A 21,013-nucleotide genomic window follows, 5' to 3' on the forward strand; every position below is an offset into this window, starting at 1 on the left:
CCAGCCTATTGTAAAGGACAGGAAGCGTCAGAGATAAAATAACATTTGGACAGCAGGTGGCAGAACAGCCGAGTGCATTTAAAAGCATTTGAACTATTCAGAGAATGCACCACATAAATAACTGTCTGTCAGAGCATTAAGGAGCTGTTATGACTATTTTTTTTGCATGTTGGTGGTATCCAAGGAACAGCATGAGCAAAATGAGTGACAGACAAATACAAAAGACAAACACAAGCACATGCAAAACATCAATGCCACAGAAATAAAAGCTGAATAACAACAGGTGGAGACTTACCACAGAACTAATGTCTTGAAAAAAACGGGTGCAAGAATCCTTAACAGCAGATTTCCACAGCTGGGTATTGAGGCATAACAGTCCAAACAGTTGCCAATGGCCAAAGGGCTATGTAGGACACAGGACAAGTCTTCACAATGGATCAGCGTAATACCTAATACCTGAAGTCTTCTAAGAGGATTATGTGCATTGTCTCACTCTCACTTTATCATGAGGCTACCATATTAATATTCAATTTAATGCAAAATAAGAGGTGCTGTAGTCTAATGCATTTATGTTGCATATCTGTAGAATAAAAATCTTTTTATGTTCATAAAAGAGATTGACACTAGGAAATAGTACTTTGATTATAACGTATAAAGACACATAATTTGATGTGGAGCGGCTGACTTTGAACTTCGGTCCAAAATTTATCATTTGCATGAGCCAAAAGGACTACACTTTAAATTATAGCGCCCCTTGCTGATCTTTTTTTGGGGCGGATTTCCGCATAACAATATGAAATTTCCCATTTAAAATATGCATCAGATAGGAACCATTTATTCCAAGGTACACTGGTGTCACCCGGACGGAAGTAGTGATGCACATTACAACACAATGGTGTGAGAAAAGGGTCCCTATATTTTAGTCGGAGCTCTGAAAAGTTGTTGGCTGTCACTCATTCATTATTAACTGGGACCGGGTTTTATCAGTTAGTATACAGGTGAGTATAAGTGAGCTGAACAACAAGCTTAGAGTGTCTGCCGGACAAAATATTTAAACGGTAAGTTCTTGATTATTGACGCTATGTGTTTGCTTTCAACCAATAACCAGTAAATGACATTTACAGCATATACCCTGTGCATGTTGTTGCATAGGGTTGTGTTGATGTACTTCTTCGTCATGTCCTGTAGATGGTGCTAGATTGTTATTTGTCATTTCCCGTCAAGTTTAGATGGAAATCGGAAAGGTCTCGCGATACTATGCATATAAATCCAAACCATGATCTTTTCCCTACACCTAAACAACTTTTTTTTTTTAATCCCCAATTCTAAGTATATCTAAATCACAACTGTGTGACATTATAAAATACAATTAATTTGTTAAAGGTGAACAAAGGAAAAAACGACGATAAATCTCGCGAGAGTTTCGCAAATCTAGGGGTCCCTTGTAGACACCATATATTTTTTTCTTCCAACTGAGCACTCAAGCTGAACAAGGGTCACATAAAATCCTAAATCACATATCCACTGCATCATTATTGTAATATAAAAAAAATATAAAATACTTGTTTGTTATATTATACATTAAACAACATAGATAAGTGTACAAAATATTTTCTTTCAATGAGCACACGGTGGCAGTACAGGACCTTTTGTCCTGAATTATCACGTATAGACATTATATCACATTCATCTGACAGTCAGACAGGAGGAGCTGGGGATTTAACCAACAACAGAGAAAGTTATCTGATACTGCTACAAGTTAAGTCACAATCTGAACTATCACAACATAATATGACATTATAATAAGAAGCTACATGAATGTTCTACTGACCTCTCACTAAACCCATTCATTTCAGTTCAGAGACATTGATAGGTTATTAGCTGACCTCCCAGCAAGCACATTTATGTTTTACTCTTCCTTTTTCTATTTTCAATACATTACATTTAAGAGATTTCCATGTATCACAGGTTAGAAAATAGATATTTGTTAAATAATAAATTAGAAATAAAAACAACTCTAAGGTCTTTTCATAATTGAAAAAATAAATTTACACATTGTCATTCCTTAATGTTTTCTCTGCTTTTATTTAACTTGAAAAGAAATACAAAAACATTAAAAGGGAGCAACAATTAAAACTGAATAAGGCACAAGATAAAAGGATAAAAGAAAAATGTTTATGAGTCAAAATAAATATACATAATAGTATCCAACAGTTATTTTGTTTTTTCATACATCTTAGATATAAAATATACATTTCAAAATTTCAAAATTGTACAAAAGGGGGTGTATAAGTCTCTATACATAGGGATGTGATATAAGATAAGAAAATATATAACTTTATTATTTATTTTGAAGTAAAACAACAGATGAACTTGAATACTGCATAAAATTTTACATACATTTTTTCCTTACAGATACATAACATCATTAAATAAGTTGGGTGGAAATAATCATATGTATAATATATGACTTGTTTAAACTCCATACACTTACAATTCTTGGGAGTAGGCAGTGTTGCAAAAGGTTTATGAAGACAAGAGATAATACACTGAGGATAAGACCCAATATATTTTCTCTTTATTGTTGCAGCAAAGCTTTTCTGCAGTATTAGAATAATAGTGAATGTTGTTGCAATGTTGGTATGTCTGTAGATGGACATTCAGATACAGAAGAAGGTTTTAATGTTATGGATAATATGGTAAATGCTGGACTTTTAATTATTGTACTTTGGTCTGTGAATGTGCACTGTGAGTAGATGTTTGCCCACAAACCATGCTCAAAGTAAGAAAGCTTATACATACAATACATATATAAAAAAGCATAATCAATTTAAGGGGCAGATAAGGATGCGGTACTGCAGCATCAGGCTAACCGCCACGAAGATAAAGTAGAGCAGGAGCATGGTCAAACCTAACACCTTATTGATCTTCCATTTACAGGATGCAATGGAGATGATGAAGAAAAGAAGCACGCTAAAGAGCAGCACAGCGGCACAGGAGAGCCCACTGCTGCTGACGGCGACTGGAACCAAACCATGGATGAGTGAGTACAGGAGCCACGGGACTGGAAGACTTAAATAAAAAAAATAAGAGAGAGAGAGAGAGAGACAGACATACCCATCAACTGTATGTTAATCTGCATTTCTTTTTTTAAATTGTGACACATCAGGCTATCAGAGCTCACCACATAGTGATGTCAAAAATGTTACTGCCCACAGAGCTGGACACAGCCATGTCCCCCAGGCCTTTACGCGCCACAATCACGCTGGTGATGATGTCAGGGATGGACGTCCCCACAGCCAGGATAGTCAGGCCCATAATCTCGTCTGAGATGCCGATGGTCTCGCCCACCTACAAGAGTAAACTAGAAACTTTAGAATGGCTAGAAGTTACACAATTACTCTCGTGTCTTTCATAGTCTTGCATTGAGCATTTGTCCAAATACGTTTATTAGCAAAAAAATAAAAAACCTGTAACGGGATAACAGAGTCATTCATATTCAGCTCTTGCGTTTGGAGTGAATTTTATACCAATATTAAAGCATTCAATAAATAAATATTTAAAACCTTCCAAACCAGATTTTTGGACTATTTAATACGTTTAAGGCCTTATATTAAAAACTTGAATTTAAGACATTTCAGCACTTTTTAAGGTCCTGTAGCCACCCTGGAACTGAATGCTTTTTTAGCGCTCAGTTTACTGTTTGCACCTAGCTTTATTTTATTCAAGAAATACTGCAGACTGCCGGTGCCTCTGTGCATGATCAGGAAACAAGGCAAAACATCTCAATCTCCATCTCTAAATGTTAACAGTAACTGACCTGATGTGCCCACCACACCATGAAGTAGGAGAAGATAACAATCCACAGAATAGAGACCAGGAAGGTGACCGGAAAGAATTTTCTGGATTTCTGTCGGACAGAGTAAATGATGCAAGAGCAAAAAACACATTGTTGAGGCTTTAAATATACCACAGCTGATCTCATAAATGTGTCTGCATCTTGACCTGGGAGCGGACATCTGGAACTGTGAGCCACAGAGGGAAGATGATGGGCAGGAGAAAGAGGAAGGTGGCTTGTTTACATCGTGTGTCAGGCCACTGTAAAGACAGGTGCTTTTTTTTCTCTTCTTTCTCTTTAGTCTCATCTCCTTCATTTTTACAGGGGTCACCGCTGTCTTTATCACTGTCATCCTCATCGCTTTCAGCATCTTCGGAGCCTCCTGACCCGTCTTCACCTGCAGGCTCATCCTCCTAGGGAACAGGCATATGGTATGTTGATCATACTGGGCAGTAGTTAGAGGGAAAAACAGGCACTTTTCATGTTGGTGTCCAGTCAGTGTTGATGGAAAATGAACCAATAAATTCCTTGGTGTGTGCTATATTGACCAAGAAAACTGATCCATGCCAAGTTAAAAAATATAGACTGAAGGAGCCTACAGAAGCTATTTGCTTACAGTTGTACATTCGCTTTTGGGCTTTGATTTGAGAGGTGTCCCAAAAATTGACATCTGAGCTTTTTATTAACCATCATGCTAAGATTAGAGAGTAACTTCTTATCCTCTGGCTGCTCCTTTTCATCCTTTAATGCTACAGTTTGAAGCTCCTCAAAGGTTAGTTTGCTGCAGTTGGTTAGCTTTGGTTCCCCAAGGCCTTTGCAAGTAACATTTCACTCCTCTGATATGATGAGCATGTAACCCCACAGTAGGTGGGAGTAGAGACGTCATGAGCGATGAGTAATCACATAGCCTCTTCAGTCTCCTGCAGTCTGGGAAAAGATACCAGAGGCTCCGAGCTGGCTCCATCAGACGTCTACCTCCAAAAACTCTGGACTGTAACTAGACTGTAACTTACTTATCACACAACAACCACAAGAACTTTTCTCACACAAACATGCACACACACATGCCTACACTCAGCAGTAGCCACTTTGTACAGACACTACAAAACTGCTGCTAATTACTCATCCTGTGGATGAAATATTACTCGCACATCTGCACATCTGTGTTTGCACAACTGAATCTTTTTGTACTACACTTATTCATAGAGTTGTTGTTGTTTGGTTTTTTTTATCTGTGTGTTATTTTGACAGTTTCTGTGTTTTTTATCTGGGTCTTGTTACTTTCCCACTTTATCCTCTTGCTTAACTTGTAAAAATTTAAGTTCATAAAACTTTTTTTGTATTTTGTTGCTTTTTTTTCTAGTATTTTGTTTCTGTCATGATAGAAACAGTGTAAAATGTCAGATATCAGTAGCATATACGTCATTTCCCTTTTCTGCCGGCCTCCTACAAAAAAACTTCATGTGCTGCAGTGGAAAAAAGTCATGTATAAGTCATTTATGGTGATATCCTCATGAATTCTATCACTCTATGCACATTTACGCATTGCATTTTTAAATTTATCGATTAAAATCAATCAATCATGAATCATCAATTCAATCATGCATCATCATACTGCAAATGCAATATCAGTCAAACTAATAGTAATTCGTTTTTTTTTTAAAAATCATTCAGCCCTAGGATATATGCTAAATCTTTTCATTTGAACTCAGTGAAATAAAATCACAGTAAAGCTCCATATGTTTGTGGTCAATTATATACTAGTGTTGTAACGTGCAAGTATGCAAATATGCTTCGATGTACCGAGTCAGTGTTGGTCAAATGCCTGCAATAGAAAAACAGAAAAACAATTACCAGATCCATTATATTGTTAGTTACAGAGTATGAGGACAAGGAAAATGATTCAGTCTCTTTGATATGAGAACATTTGTCACAGGTGTACTTACCTTTTCTGGTTCCTCCACAGCAATAACTCTGCCGTTGTGTTTGTGGAGTTGGGTCTTGAAGGCCTGCTCTATTTGCACATTGAACTTCATGAAAATCACATAGAGAGTGTAACTGGCCACCAGCATCATGCTCTCCCACCACATGATGACATTATCCAAGAAGAAGACAATGAGTAATAAGAGGTCGAGTATGTAGAAGGACACATCTCTGAAAAGTGGCCACCAGGTCAGATGAAGAACCTCCCGTGAAAACAAAGCACACATCCCAATTACAAACAAGATGTTGAAAACTGCTGGACCAACGATTTTGCCAATACCTACATTGCCTTCATTGCTGTGAGCGATGAAGACTCCTACGCAACGCGCAAAAAGTTTAGGGGCAGATCTTCCAGCAGCCATGAAGGTGGCTCCTATTACATCGTCAGAGATGGCCAACTTATCTGTGATCACCTCAAGCGCAGGAACAAAGAACTCATCACACACGATTGCAAGTGAAATGAACATGTACATCATCCCAATAATGTGGAGGATCACCCAGCCTCGCCTGCGGTCTTCAATAGAAAATAAATCTGCAGGGTATTTTCCCTTAACGTGTGGAGCTTCACCAGAAAAAGCCGGAGTGAGTGTAATAGTCTGGTTTGTGGTTGGCGATAGTGGTGGTGGAGTTTCAGTGGGGATGGATGCTTTAAAATCTGTAGCTGTATCCGTATGAGGTACCACATGCATCTCTAGTGTTGTTTGATCTGTGGGCTCTAATTCATGTGTCGCAGTCAGAGGTTCCTCCGGCCCTGGAGTCTCTGCTGTAGCCTCCTTAACCCCGTCTGTTGAACCTTCTCCAAAATCATCTCCAGTCTGAGGCATCGCTAAAGGCTCGTACAGTCTGGCGCTGATGGTCAGCTGGTAGAGCATGCAGAGGAAAACCCCAGAGAGGAGAAACAAGACCCAGCTCAGCTGCAGTCGCTTCCTTCTTGTACAATTCATTTTCCCCCAAAGAAGCGATGGTGTTCCCTGCAACAAAAAAATAAGCTGCAAAAATGGGCAAAATTTAGTTTTTATACAGGCAACACCATTTTTTGTAGTTCTGCTTCATCTTTAGCAGGTGTGATAAATAAAGTGTAGTTGATTTTCATGTTGTTCAGGGGAATGAACAAAATGAACTAAAGCTTGTACTAACTCAGCTTATAAATACCTGTTTTTTTGTATCTGTCCTTTAAACATCACATCAAGTGTCTTATGAAAAAGGTTAAAGTTAGGCTTCTTTTATAGAAACAAACGCAATTTTCTGCTGGAGCAAGAAAAAGTGAATTCAAGAGATATTTTTAACATCAGTTGATTATGGTGATATTTTATTTATACAAGCAAATACATCTAGGAGAATGTTAGATTCAGTGTGCCATGCTGCATTAAGGTTTGTCTGTGATTCATGTTTCTACACACACATACAAAATCCCAGCCTTTTACCACAATAATACTAGAGAATAAATGACAAATAAGCAGAAGCATACATACACACGTGTACATGAATGCATATTAATATGCAGCATATGCGTGCCACATACAGTGTAAACATATACATGACGTTGGACAGGTCTTCACCGCATGCATCATACCTAAAGTCTTGTAAGAGGATTATGTACTATATCCAGTATCTCATTTTCACAAACCGGGCATCGAAACTAGGTGAAGGAGCCTGACAGACGTGTTTAATGTCTAAAAACACACAGTGACACTTTTAGCTGTCTTACCTTATAAAATCTTGCTACTTTTATGCAAAACTATCCATGAAGTTATTCAAATCCAGAGCTCTGACCGGATCCATAAGATGCAAGAACCAAACTGTGCACTCTGGGCTAAGATTCTCGTCAAGGAACATCGGATTTTTTCTGCGTCGCGCACAAAAACAACTTCGCATCTTCATCACTTCTTCTACCCCGCCTGTGTGCGAATCACATCGCAATTTGAACTAGAAAAACTAAAGTTATGATTAATACTTCCTAAATCAAAACTATGTAAATAGTTAATATATCGTGTGAATAAGCCTGTTGAAAAAAAAATTAAATTAGAGAATTTCCTACTGACTTCTGTGCATTTTTTTTTAAATCAAGAGCACAAGGAACTGTTTATTCTGAGGTGCACTGTTTTCACCCGGACTGAATCAGTGATGCACATTACAACACAAACACTGGTGGATGGCAAGCGAACCGTTGAATGGTACGTATATATTTAGTTTTTGTCCTATTCATTTTTCACTTCATGTTTTAGTTTACGAATAGTTATTGTCTCACACTTGGTTAATAATGACAAGAACGTTTTTTTTTATTGTGTATTTTAGCGTTAAGTTGCAGAATAGTAGCATTAGTTAGCCGAACAACTAGCCAACATTAGCTAACAGTGTCTGCTGTGACATGTTTCCCTTCCCCTTTCAGCTTTAATGTTTGTTGTTTGATCCAAACTAACCTCACCATGATAGTCTTAAAATTAGTGTCACCGATATCAACACTTATAAAATTATAATATACCTGATTATCCAATAGAGTAGAAATATTTTGTTGAAGAAAACTTCACGCGGGTCTCAGATTGAAGAAAATAATCTGTATTTAAATTTAAGAATAATGCAGATGTTATGATATGCATTCATGCAGCTTGGGGAGAAACATGAATACAGGTTGTGTCGGTATTTCCCTGACCTCTATTCTGAAGGCAGATCATTCATATCCTGTTCCCGACACGTCTTTGCATTTACTCAGAATCATCTGTGTCATAAGGTGAAGGGTACGACTAGAGCTGCACAGTATTGTAAAATAAAATCTCAATAAAATATTAATATTACGCTTCCACTGCCATTCACGAATAGTGGAAATGGTCAGAAACTATTAAAATCATGGTGATATGAGATTTGTTGGGGTCTGCACTAAATAAACATCTTGAGAACAGGAATACTTCATTATAATGCTGTTGTACAGTTTTCCATTCTCTATTTGTATATTGCACTAGGCCATACTGTGATCTTAATTGTATTCAGATTAATTGTGCATGTGGTATGGATGGGATATTATCGATTCTGATACTGATTATCTACACCAACAGTTGATTGTCTGATTGAAACTGATCACATTAATTTGGTGCAAAAGACATGACATGAAAAGATGATGTAAAAGTCAACAATTATTTTATTATGGCTGTTTTGCAGAAATAGAAAGTTATTTTGTTTCTTGATTTACTGCATTTAACTACATTTTCACTGAATTTAGCAAAGTGAGCCCACACTTTTCAACATTTTCCCCTGTCAGCTGTTTATGTATTGTTACTTGAACATGGATATTTATGCTGTTTGGCTCAGTGACATCTCTGTACTGACCAGCCAGAAATCCATATTGGTTTAGCACTGGTTCTCTATACCTATACTATATCCCCTATAGTAATATACTATAGTACTACTACTACTACTATAGTAATGACAAAAGAACGAAAGAGAGAAGAGATTCTGGAACAAGTTGGGTTCCCATGATAATTATGGTTATTATTACTATTATTATTCTTATTATTATTACTCCTCATGACTGACCAGGGCTCTCAAAAAAATTCACTCACAAGGATCTTTCAACAAATTCTCAATCCCAGCATGCATGGGATGTTATGTAACCATAACCTGGCTAACTTGTTACTTTTGTCCTCACAAGTGTCATCTTTTTCTTTCTTTTCCTTCAGTGGGAGCTTGTTGGATGGTACTCTAAGTCCATTGTGTTATTGGGAATTGATATAAACAATACGCCATGCCTACCGTGGTCTTAATGGACGTGTCTCTGTCCATGACACGGCCAGTCTCTCAAGATGGCAGTGAGGAGTTTCAGAGGAAGAACCTGGCTGTCCACGGACTAAATATGTTGTTTGAACACATGGCCTCAAACTACCGCTTGGAGTTCACATCACTAATGGCATTTTCTTCTCTCTGGGAGCTTTTGGTACCTTTCACCAGAGATTATAATGCATTACAGGTATGAGAAGGCAAAGCAATTTTTACTCACTGCTTGAGTTTGACCTCAGAGAAAATGAATATGACTTTGGAGAGCTGCAGATTCTCTAATAATTGTCTTTTTCTGTGCAGGAGGCTCTGAGCAACCTGGAGGATTATGACAAGACCTGTGTTGAATCTGCTCTTCAAGGAGTTAGTAATGTGGTACAGCAGGAGTGGGGCAGTGCCTGTCCCTGTCAGGTATATTGAATCCTTTAAACAATATCATCACACCTCTGAATTATTGTTGATTAAATATAGCATGTGTACAGTAAAATCCTTTTTCTGTAGTGTTTTCAGCGTATTGTGTCCATTTATTGTTACATAGGGTTATATTTATGTACATCCTTCCTTTCTCCTTAAGGTGGTGCTGGTCACTGATGGATCTCTTGGGATTGGAAAGGGCTCCCTGCGTCACTCCCTGCAAACACTAAAGCAGCGCGGGGAAGACAAGAAGTTCCCTCTTCCTTTCCCATTCCCCACTAAGTTGTTCATCATGTGTGTAGCCAACGCAGAGGAGGTACTGAGTTACCCGGTTTTTGTTGGCCTTTCAACAGTTCTGTTTACTTGCAACTTGATGTGAACACAGGCAGTGTAAAAGAAACCTGATCAGATAACATGCAACTAGAAACAGCTGGTCATAAATAAGATCCAAGATCATGGCCTCTGCTGAGCCTTAATATCTCAGATATATGTTGAAGAAATCTTACACCTTTACACCTAACATTAACATGCGTCTTGGTTGAACCAATCACAAGTGGACAGCTCTAAGTATGTCAGTCACACCTGGCCTCACAATGCACCTTGTGCCCCACTCTTTATGCAAATAAACATATAGCTACATAATTTACATTTGCAAAGACAAAATGTGTTGTTGTTTCCAACCGGCTGTCCAACAGTAGTAGTATGCTAGGAGAAACGGGAATAATGTTTTTATCAAATAAAGAAATAACTTCATGTGTAGACTTACAAGAAGGCCCTAATAATTAAGAATTTGTTTCACAAAGTTTCTCCTAACTCAACAACTCACAAAATATTTACTGTATTTGTAAAATTTGACACGTTTACTGTCTAAATGTTGTTCTCTGATATAAATTAAGCATGAATGGGGAAATCAGTTGAAACGGTGCTGGCAAATGTTGGCAAGTAGACGCACTTCAGACATGGAGTAGCCACTGTGTTGTACTGTGTTGGCACAACAAACTGACACAATGTTATGTACAAGGAAAAAAACAACTTAATGTATTGCATTTAATGACAAATTTAGAAGAAGGCATTAAGGCAAGAAGGCATAAGTTTCTCCTCACTCAACAGCTCTCAGAGTTGCATGATTTTTCATGGTAGCCTGGAGACCTAGTGAGTACTAGTTCAGTTGTGCTGCTTATCTTGGCAGGTAGGACAGTGCAAACAAGTAATTTGCATTATAGCAAAGTAGATGGAAATCAGTCAGCTATTTCACGTGTACTTACAGGATTTCAGTGGTGCAGATGGACCCATGACTCAGTTCAGACACGCTGCTGAAAGAATGCGGCCACATGCAGCCCAGACCAGGGCCGGACATCCCAGTGCAATGTGCCTTGGGTGCACTCACACCTGTACTTAAAGTTGTCCGCTTGAGATCAGATCACCCAAAAGGCATGTTAACAGCAGGTGTAAACAGGGCCGTAGTGGTGAATATATATGATTATGTGGATGACTGTGATATTATGTGTAACCCCTATAAAGTATAATGTTTGTAGGTCACGGTTTTACTTTTTAGCTGACCCTTGGGAGAAAATGAGCATATTATTTTATGTCACTTATGTCATCTAGTTATCAACTTGTGACAAGTTAGCACTTGGATTAGATTTGGCAGCTGCAACAAAGGCAACCCCTCAACCTGTGTATTTGCAGTTACAGATGACTGATGCCATGGACAACTTGGAGGAGCTACTTCGTCTCAGTGGAGGTGATGGACAGATCTTCACTATGGAGGGACCTCTTTGCATGAAGAGTGTACAGGCCATGTTTGGGTATGACTCTTACTGCAGAAATAATCTAGGAAAAAATTTATTTTTTCACGTTTTATGTATTTACTAAGAAAATTTGGCCTTCATATGTCTTCAGGAGGCTGATTGATCACGCGTACTCTCCCTTCCATGCTGTCCTGCACTGTGGGAACCTGTCCTCAGATGTTCAGGTGTTCCCTCGACCTGAGCCTGTTGTGATTGATGAGGAGGTGGAGCCCATGCCCCGAGTAGTCAGTACAGGTACTCATCTGGCTTCAGATTTCATGATTAAGAGTTAAATTTAAAAATGTTTCCTTTAACATATCCTTCATTCTTTGCTTTCAGATTTGGAAATTGTGGGTTTCATCGAAATTGCTGACATTTCCAGTCCTCCTGTTATATCCAGACACTTGGTGCTGCCTATTGCTGTAAACAAAGGTTAGTGTTGAAAATCTGTGGTGTTGTTTTAAAGAAAAATTAAACATCTATAGACAAGTGTATAGACTGGAGTGTTTTACAGCTAGATGAAGACACTGGTAAAATATGAAACTAGAAGATTTAAGGAATTCATTGGTACCAACCATGTCATGCTTGATGTGAACTTAGCTAAACATCGCTCCAAAGTTACACAAAATTAAACTTTTTTAAATTTAACTTTGACTTAGAACTAGCATGGCAATATCCAAAGTCCCTTGACATCTAACCTGAAGACATCTGAATAAAAATGGACATGCTCGCTCTAATCCCATGCAGTTTTTTGCATGCACATAAATGTTTTATTTTCAGCTATTCTGTTTCATTATGTCTACTTATTGGTATTCCTAAATAGTATTGGACTTGCACAAATTGTGTCTGATTGGAAAGCTGAGACCGTTTTGGATTCAGACTTGACTGCAGTATGTTAGATTACTGTATTATAAATGTATTTTATTTCTGCTTGATTTCAGAGGTTGATGAAGTTGGCACAGGGACCACAGATGAGCTTGAGGAGGAACCCTCTGCCAGTCAGATGGCAGGAAAAAGTCCAAATTTTTGTGTACTTCTACATGGCAGCCTTAAAGTTGAGGGCATGGTGGCACTGGTCCAACTGGGGTGAGATGCAACATACGTGTTTATATCTAACATATTTGGATTATGTTATGAATTTAGCTTATTTTTTATTAAGACACCTGCTGATTAAAACAAGTGCATTTTATGAATAAATGGTGTAAATTGAGTTTGCTTTTTCTCAGGCCCGAGTGGTACGGCATGCTGTACTCCCAAGCAGACAGCAAGAAGAAATCAAACCTTATGATGTCTATTTTTGACCCTGGTTCAGAGCCTCTGCCTTGGCTGGGCAAAATCTCACATTTGGGACCAATATCAGGTGATCCATCACCTCTTCACTGAGTCTGGTGTCTCTGAAGACACATGTCAAACAAGCCAACAGCAAGTTTTGTGTTTAGTATATTGTTTATAAAGTCTTTGCTAGTTCATTATTCCTTAAGGCATACTTCTTTTGGATTTGTAAATTTCAGTATTTTAATGTGGCTTCTGACACACTAACCTATGTACAGGTAAATAACCTGTTTGTTCCTGAAGAGCAAAGGCCTCTTTGCATGTGTACATAATCATGCAGTTAATAATTTACACAGTTTTATTACAGAGTTGGACTGCTTTGATTGTGATACTGACTTCACTTTGATGTATGAACTTTCTGTTATTTCAGAGGCTGCTGAAAATCCGTATGGAGAGGATGACAGTAAAAGTCCTTTCCCCGTGCAGCCCCAGGTCAAACGAAGCTATGCCCAGAATGTGACTGTGTGGATTAAAGCCAGTGGATTACAGGTAGAGAAAAATCATTCTACAAAAAGCTCTGATTGTTTAAGTCCAAGAAGAAGTGGTGGTTGGTTTCAGTTTTTAGAAGGTGTCTTCAGAGTTTGTGTTCCCCAAACTGCACATGCCATGCAGGAGTGTTGGTGCAAGCAATGTACTGCAGTAGACAGGGTCAGCAGCAAAATGTATTTTAAAAATACAAAATAAAAACCCAGTAATTTTACCTCACAGGATATGCAGGTTGCTGGTCTACCACTGCCTCAATCGGTTTGTTTGTGTTATTGTGTGACTTTTGCATTTTAAGTTTGGATTCACCAAAGTCAACAAACTAACAGTCGGCCAGCAACTCCTGTGTTCTGCAATGTAAAATTACTGTTTTTGCCAAGGGAGTCTGCTGGCTTTGAACAGTCATGTCTGGCTTATTTAATGGTTGTTTCCCATGAGAGGGGAAAGGAAAAGGTTGTCTGATAGCAAGGTAAAACGATGAAAATATTCTATATATAGCATACACTTAACATAATATTATTCTTTTTTCCTAAGTTGCTAAAATATGTTTGCAGCTGACTCTGTCCATAGTGGTGCATCACTTAGCTTCCTACACCAGAACTCATGTGACTTCTTCAGACTGGGGGCATGCTGAGTGCTATGTACTGTAGGTAATACACTGACTGGATAAGTACATCATGCAACCCCACTTCAAAAAATCCAAACTATCACTTTAATGCATTACAGCAAGGATCTTTCATGATCAGTTCTAATCACAGTTTCAACTTAGAGATTGGGCTGGACTGATTAAATGGCGAACAAATTAAGTAAATATAACATGAATGTACTGAGATGTTATTACACTATTCTTATATATTACACTGTGATTGTATAGATTATTTTCGCTATCATAAATACTATACTTCTTGAATGGATGTTAAAATTCATTGTCATTCATTTCAGAAGGATTCGGTCAAATTTTCTCAAAAAGCTCAGTGCAGTGAAGTTGGTTTACTGCTTCCTGATGATGCGTTCATGTTATATATGAGTTACTGTGATTACGAGCTTCTGACTGGTTAATAGCATTATGTCAGTATCCAACACAAACCAAACAAATATGGACGCCTCACACCAGCCATAGTCTGTCATTCAATGTAATTAAACTTAATGCACATGGTGATATATTGTAGATATAGATGTAATCTGTGTTTTAAGCCCCACACAATCAATTCTACAGTCCTTCATCTATCCCACATGGCCAGAATGCATGAGACTGTGTGGTTAGTGAGCTGTACAGTCAGAGAAGTTCTTGAATGATTATTGGCCTGTGGCCTTGTTGAGTATTGAGTCAAAATATTTTTGAGGGTCTTTTCTGGTTGTCTCAAGTCATTAATGTCATCACTCTACAGACCGATGTGCAGAAGATCCTGAGGAATGCAAGGAAACTGCCAGATAAAACTCAAACCTTCTACAAGGTAATTTTTGTGGAAAATGGCTCTAAACTATGAACTTTAATTATAATTTTTCATGATTTAAATCGCTGTTTTGTGTTTGAATCTGTCAGGAGCTGAACCGTCTTCGGAAGGCAGCCTTGGCTTTCGGTTTCTGGGAGCTCCTGAAGGGAGTGGCCGACCTGCTGGAGAGAGAGTGCACCCTGCTGCCAGACTCGGCCCATCCCGATGCTGCTTTCCAGCTCTCTCACGCTGCACAGCAACTTAAACTGGCCAGCACTGGTGACTCCCAGTATGCTGCTTTTGATCACAACATTGTTCCCATGCACACTGACTTCTCAAGCTGAGCCACGTCTGAATTAGTGGACAAAAATATCACGGCCTTGAACTGTGTGGACCAATGTGGGAGACAGCAATTGTGTGTGCTGAATGTCGTTCAAAGAACTCATCAAAGGGGGCTGCTTCAAGAACCTGTATGTGGAACCTACATGAGTCAGATTGATAACGTGCACTCCTTCTTTGACACTGCCTAAACATGGCAAAATAATAAGGTGTGAAGTTTATGTGTACATATTTTTTTACATGTTCATTTGTAGGATCTTTTTCACAATTTGACCAGATTTAAATTTTGTTTTTATTCATTGTCAAATAACTCACATTTACAAGAAACCTCAAAAATGACTGTTGGCATTTAAAATTCAGGTGACCGTCAAAACAATTAAATAGCAGAACAAGGAGGGGATATAAACAAAATTCTTTATAGCTGGTAATTGAGCATAAGGGACACCACATGCTCTGTGTTTTTAATCAGTCACTAGTATAACTTTCCCTGAGGTTTGCGAGACGGTTCAGAAAGTTGGAATAACAAATACAGTATTTGTTGGGAATGTTGTTGCTTTCTTCTTTCACACACAAATTACCAACCAAGATTAAAAGGAAAAAAAACAGTATCACACAGGGTAGTTATATGGCTTATGACAGGTCCTCACTAAACTACAAAATATTGACTGATGTTTAAGAGAACTAAGTCACCAGTAAATGAGGCTGTCAATGATAATGAAACTTGACTGGAGTATGGTTAATGAGGAACATTTAAAAAGAAGAAATACTGTTTGCAGGCAGCAAAGGTGTCTGAGGAGTGTTGTTGGTGCTGAATTTCAATTTGCTTTCCTCTTCTTGGTACGGAAACGCCTCTTCCTCTGCTTGTAAAGATGGCGGAAGTTGATAAAAAGTCCTAAAGGGGAGGACCAAAAGGTTGATATCAAGTGAAAAAAGCTGACATTTGAGCATTTGTTCAAAGATATGTATCTATAAATATGATCAAGTGTTATCTTGACACTTACCCAGAAACATGAGAACTAGATAGATGTGCAGGAAGTAAGAGAAGTTGACAGATGTACCGATGGCTTTTGGCAGAGGAATGCTGAAGAGTTTGGTCTCGTCAAAGATGGGAATGGACTGTATCACAGCAACAGCTGCATGGGATCGGGTGATGAGATCAGTATTAGTACTTGTGTGTGAAGAATAATAATTCATTCTAAATGAAGTAAACAAGCTCACCTTCAGCAATAACACCTAATGGGTACAGTGGTATCCAGATGGTGTACCGCAGCCATGTGAGAGTTTTCCACTCTGTGTTGAAACAGCCCAGCATGTAAAATGGATACCTGAAATCATAGTAGTATGTTAGTTTTAGGGAGGAAACTGACACGAGGTTGCATCAAAAACAGTCCAGCCTCATAACAACGTAGCGTAAATGGCCCACCATTATGCTGAATTTTGTGACGCCATCTGCTGCTAAATCTGAAACTTTTGTCTCTCCAGTTCTGTCTGCAGTTGAAGTGATGATGCTGCACTGAGAAGATTTGCACTGTTCCCTTTTACTGACAGTCTGCTTGATGTGTCAGCGGTTACTGCCACAGATACCATACTGCAACAGTTTTACCATCTGTTATAGGGCTGCAACTAACAATTATTTTCAATATTGATTAATCTGCTGATAATTCTCTTGATCAATCTTTCAGTCTATTGAACATCAGAAAGCAGTGCTAAATGTCCAACACAATCTCCTACAGCAGAGACTGCGGTCATCAGATATCTTGTTTTGTCTGTCTGAAGCCCAAAATAGTTCATTTACTATAATGTGTACGCAAGAAAAGCCAGAAAATTCTCACATTTGAGAACCTGAAACCGTCAAATGTTTGTAATATTTCCTTGAAAAATTACAAACCATTGCAATGGCCAATTAATTTTCTTTTGATAGATTAACTGACTAAGACTAAGACTGATGTGTTTCAGTGTGAGCAGGATCAAGCCAAAAAGTACAATAATAATATACTTATAATATTTTTAAAATGTCTAAATCATATTCACAACAAACGTGTAAAGAGTAACTCTGTAATTCAGTAGACGTCTCTGTCCACTGATTTGGAAAATATTGGCTGTACACAGAGGACTGACTTGAAAATAATTAATCTTTACTGAGTCCATTTACATGTCAGGTCACCATGAACAGTAAGGCAGCTGTGGACTTACCTAAAAATCTCAATGGCGCTCCACAGATAGAAAACGAAGAACACAACCGGCTTGTTGTGCATTTCCTCCAAACTACCAAAAATGATGAAGAGGATGAAATTCCTTCCAACCACCTAAAAGAAAAACAAAAACACTTCATGGTTAATTAGTAATTGTATCGGCACTCTGTCTTTTACATTCCTTTTCTAACTATGCAAACTAGGAGTCACTGCACATCACGGAAATCAAACTCTGGCAAACAAGTTTCCCATACCTGTATAAGAGTTGGAACAACACCTGTCTGGACTACACCAAAGGCAGCGTTGAGGACCTCTACTGCTGCCAGGATCTGGCAGAAGAACATCACTTCCGATATGGTGTGAAATGTGTCGTAGAGTGAATCTGAAGTGGGAGTAGTTTTTATAAATGATAGGTTTTAACAGGTGTTTTTGAGGTCTGAAGGAATAATAATAAAAAACCACAACAGACAACATATTTCCTCACCTTGGCCGAAGATTAAGAGCCGCACAGTCATGTTGACAAAGATCCATGAAAAACCAAGAAACTGTACCAGGTTATAAAAGAACAAAAATCCAGTTTTCAGGCTGACAAACCCTGAAACAGTAAACCAAAAAAAAAAAAGATATTGAGGCAACTGATCCAAACAACTTGCTACATTAAATGTATTAACAAAAAACTCAACTCTCAGGCATACATCCAGACAGGTTGGTACTCACCTTCCTCTTTATGCCTTGAAGCCTTCAGCCTGTTTCTTTTCTCCTCCTTTTCAAAGTAAAACAATTGAATGTATTTATAAAGGTGTTCAATTTTTACCTTTGGTATCAATAGTTCCAATATAGGTAATATTGATATTCTGTAACATTGAGCATTGCATGTTTAATGCAGCTGTATCAACATGCTCATGCTCCACTAATCTCACCTTTTCCCTGATCTCCATCTCAGCGTCTGACTCGTCCAGCCAGCGGTCGAAGTCAGGCGCCAGGAAGACTGGTTTGCGCTCCTGTGCCGTCAGTCTTTCCCACCAACCTCGCTGCTCTTTCTGCACCGTAATATTAACCTGCCGCTGTGTGGACTTGTGGCTCACCTGGACACACAGGTTCATTTGATTAGCACAGTCAGGAAAACTAAAAGGCATAAATGAAAACAGCAGTTAATTTTAAAATGGATACACACCTCTGGCTTTACTGGTGAGAGAAACTCCAAGCTGAACTCATATTCATTTTGTCCTTTTGCACCATGGCCCTGGGCTACACACAAAATAACCACAAACAAAGTCACAAATCATGAACTTAATAAAATATTTTCACAGTCAAGTGAACATGAAATGTACATCACCTCTAAACTGGAGCACTTTTTCATCTACATGGACATTGATATTCTGCAAAATGAAACAGAGGGGCAGATAATGAGCTTACTTCCTCAAACACAGTGAGAATTTAAGCATCATATTAATGTGCACAATACCGCCAAACAACAACAACACAACATTCAAAAGACTGATAAATTTAGACCTAAAAACATTTAAGATAAGGTTACAATAACAATCTTTATTTCATCAACGATAGTCACAATTAATTAGCAGACAGAATTATTTCCTCATTTGAAGAAACTCAAACAAGGAAATGAGCCGTTGCACACAGTCTCCACCCTGAATCAGCTCTTGCTCATGTTACTGCATAATAGGGGTCAACCAATGTTTTTTGTTTGTTTTTTTTCTTTCAGGCCCAATACAGATACTGATTAACAGCAATCAACGAAACGGATGACTGATATCTGGAACCACTGTAAGTTGCAGTAAAAATGAAAATCTTTTGAAATTTAAAATAGCACAAAACTTCGTTGAAATGCCTTTAAACGGGACTTTCTGAAATTCAACCAATTAGAGTGCAGTTGGTGGGACTGAGACCACAGAATGGTGACTACACAGAGAGAAGCAGCTGCATCAGAAGTGCATTTTTAAATTAATTTGTCAGCAATTAGATTTTTAAAAAACTGATTCTTACAGTTATAAAATTAGGCCGATAATCAGCCGATCCCAACAGTATAACAGGTCTAGGCAATATGCACAAAATAATAAATAATAATAAATTACAATATTTTTGATCAGATATCTCAATATTGGTACTTATCAATACTGCAACAATAATTGCTGGAATGTCAATTTGTGCTTCCACAAAATATTAAAACCATGAGATTTTTTTGATACATAATCATCAGTCATGTGGATATGTGTAAAGGCAAATAATATAACAGCTAGAAATCACATCACTTTACTGGAATGCAGCCTTTAAAACCAGACAACACTGTATTATAAACAGTGAAGTAATTTCCAAGACTATTAAAACAAACTATGTGACTATTATGCCAAAAATTTAGGCAGGTGTAAAGAAAGGTGCGTTTAAGAGGGTCTCTACTGCAGCCTGAAGCGTGGTGGGGCAAAGTGACAGTTCTGTGTGATGCAACACCTGCCCCTCACCCTAACTGACCTCACCTGTAGGGCCACTTGATAATGTTACACTCTGCTTCTGCCGTGGGGTGATTTTTATGGTTACTAATAACCCGTGTTACTGACTGTACCACACTAATTTTCCTGTAACCATGATGCCAATCGCTACTTCAGGTTTGGTGGGATCCAACCTGATGTGATTACCTGATAATGACAGGCTTTAGTAGAGGTCTTTGCAAACATGATCTAATACCTACAAGAATCTCTCTGTTTCTCTTACCATATGCAAAGTGTACAGCTACCAAGCAGTATAGCGTTGATAAGAAGCTGCACCCTTTATTTGCATGATCTAGGATGTACACTGCGAGGCACAAATACTACACAAACACCGCGAAGTAGTATCTAAAAGGAATTTCCTGAGTAGCTCGTGTCAGCCCACGGGGGTCCCCTCCTGTCTAGTACACTCGTATTAACTCACCTGAGCGTCTGTCAGCTCCACTCGGAGGTAAATTTCTTCATGGCGTTGAGCCCAGTAAACAAGAGGTGTGAGTGTCATCGTTCCGTTTTTGATAGACTTTTGTTTCAAACAACTAACAGACTGGACGGACAATGAATGAAGCCTCCTCGGCTCATGCTAGCTGTCCTGAAAGGCTTCAGCAAAATACCCAGAATTTTCTGCGAAGGCGCGCTCTCGCCATCTGTCAGCGTAGCGACGTGCTCGTGCAGGAGGCAAGAGCCTTTCAGAACCGTTGATTTGTGAAAATCTCGTGAGATTTGTACGCGTTGTTTATTAATTGCGCACGTTGTGCAAACTAATTAGGTCTTAAAATGTAACAACGCCGTGGTTGAAATCTGAACAGTTTTAGGGGCAAAAATCACATTGGTGGAGTAAGGGAAAGATCATGGTTTGGGTTAAAAATGATTACTCTCGCGAGATATTTCGTGAGTCTGGGGTCCCGTTCTAGACACGAACGACACGTTATTCGTTCTCTCCCGT

The 21,013-nt window shown here is 38.5% G+C and overlaps 2 protein-coding genes and 1 pseudogene across 3 annotated transcripts; 1 reads left to right on the plus strand and 2 right to left on the minus strand.

Annotated features, from left to right (window-relative positions):
- Positions 1 to 2,780: 2,780 nt before the first annotated feature.
- Positions 2,781 to 7,868, minus strand: LOC146316657 (sodium/potassium/calcium exchanger 1-like; annotated as a pseudogene). The gene is made up of 8 exons (XR_014771726.1): positions 7,530 to 7,868; positions 5,717 to 6,792; positions 5,128 to 5,139; positions 4,551 to 4,579; positions 4,006 to 4,433; positions 3,821 to 3,910; positions 3,185 to 3,351; positions 2,781 to 3,072 (listed from the first exon to the last, which is right to left on the minus strand). The product of XR_014771726.1 is annotated as a sodium/potassium/calcium exchanger 1-like (transcript).
- A 17-nt stretch (positions 7,869 to 7,885) lies between these two features.
- Positions 7,886 to 15,922, plus strand: ints14 (integrator complex subunit 14). Its single transcript, XM_084733433.1, has 12 exons — positions 7,886 to 7,995; positions 9,493 to 9,779; positions 9,890 to 9,997; positions 10,161 to 10,316; positions 11,690 to 11,808; positions 11,903 to 12,045; positions 12,130 to 12,222; positions 12,732 to 12,876; positions 13,017 to 13,150; positions 13,493 to 13,611; positions 14,994 to 15,059; positions 15,149 to 15,922. Exons 2-12 carry the CDS (start codon positions 9,558 to 9,560, stop codon positions 15,380 to 15,382), a joined length of 1,539 nt encoding a protein of 512 aa, XP_084589559.1. The 5' UTR covers positions 7,886 to 7,995; positions 9,493 to 9,557; the 3' UTR covers positions 15,383 to 15,922.
- On the minus strand, positions 15,652 to 20,735 carry hacd3 (3-hydroxyacyl-CoA dehydratase 3). The gene is made up of 11 exons (XM_084733434.1): positions 20,495 to 20,735; positions 18,906 to 18,948; positions 18,744 to 18,817; positions 18,490 to 18,654; positions 18,287 to 18,332; positions 18,054 to 18,164; positions 17,824 to 17,951; positions 17,571 to 17,683; positions 16,596 to 16,702; positions 16,379 to 16,510; positions 15,652 to 16,269 (listed from the first exon to the last, which is right to left on the minus strand). Exons 1-11 carry the CDS (start codon positions 20,570 to 20,572, stop codon positions 16,193 to 16,195), a joined length of 1,074 nt encoding a protein of 357 aa, XP_084589560.1. The 5' UTR covers positions 20,573 to 20,735; the 3' UTR covers positions 15,652 to 16,192.
- Positions 20,736 to 21,013: the final 278 nt, after the last annotated feature.

The sequence above is a fragment of the Lutjanus erythropterus genome, chromosome 13 (assembly GCF_056507025.1).
Source record: "Lutjanus erythropterus isolate fLutEry1 chromosome 13, fLutEry1.hap2, whole genome shotgun sequence".
In the NCBI taxonomy this organism is placed as follows: Eukaryota; Metazoa; Chordata; class Actinopteri; order Lutjaniformes; family Lutjanidae; genus Lutjanus; species Lutjanus erythropterus.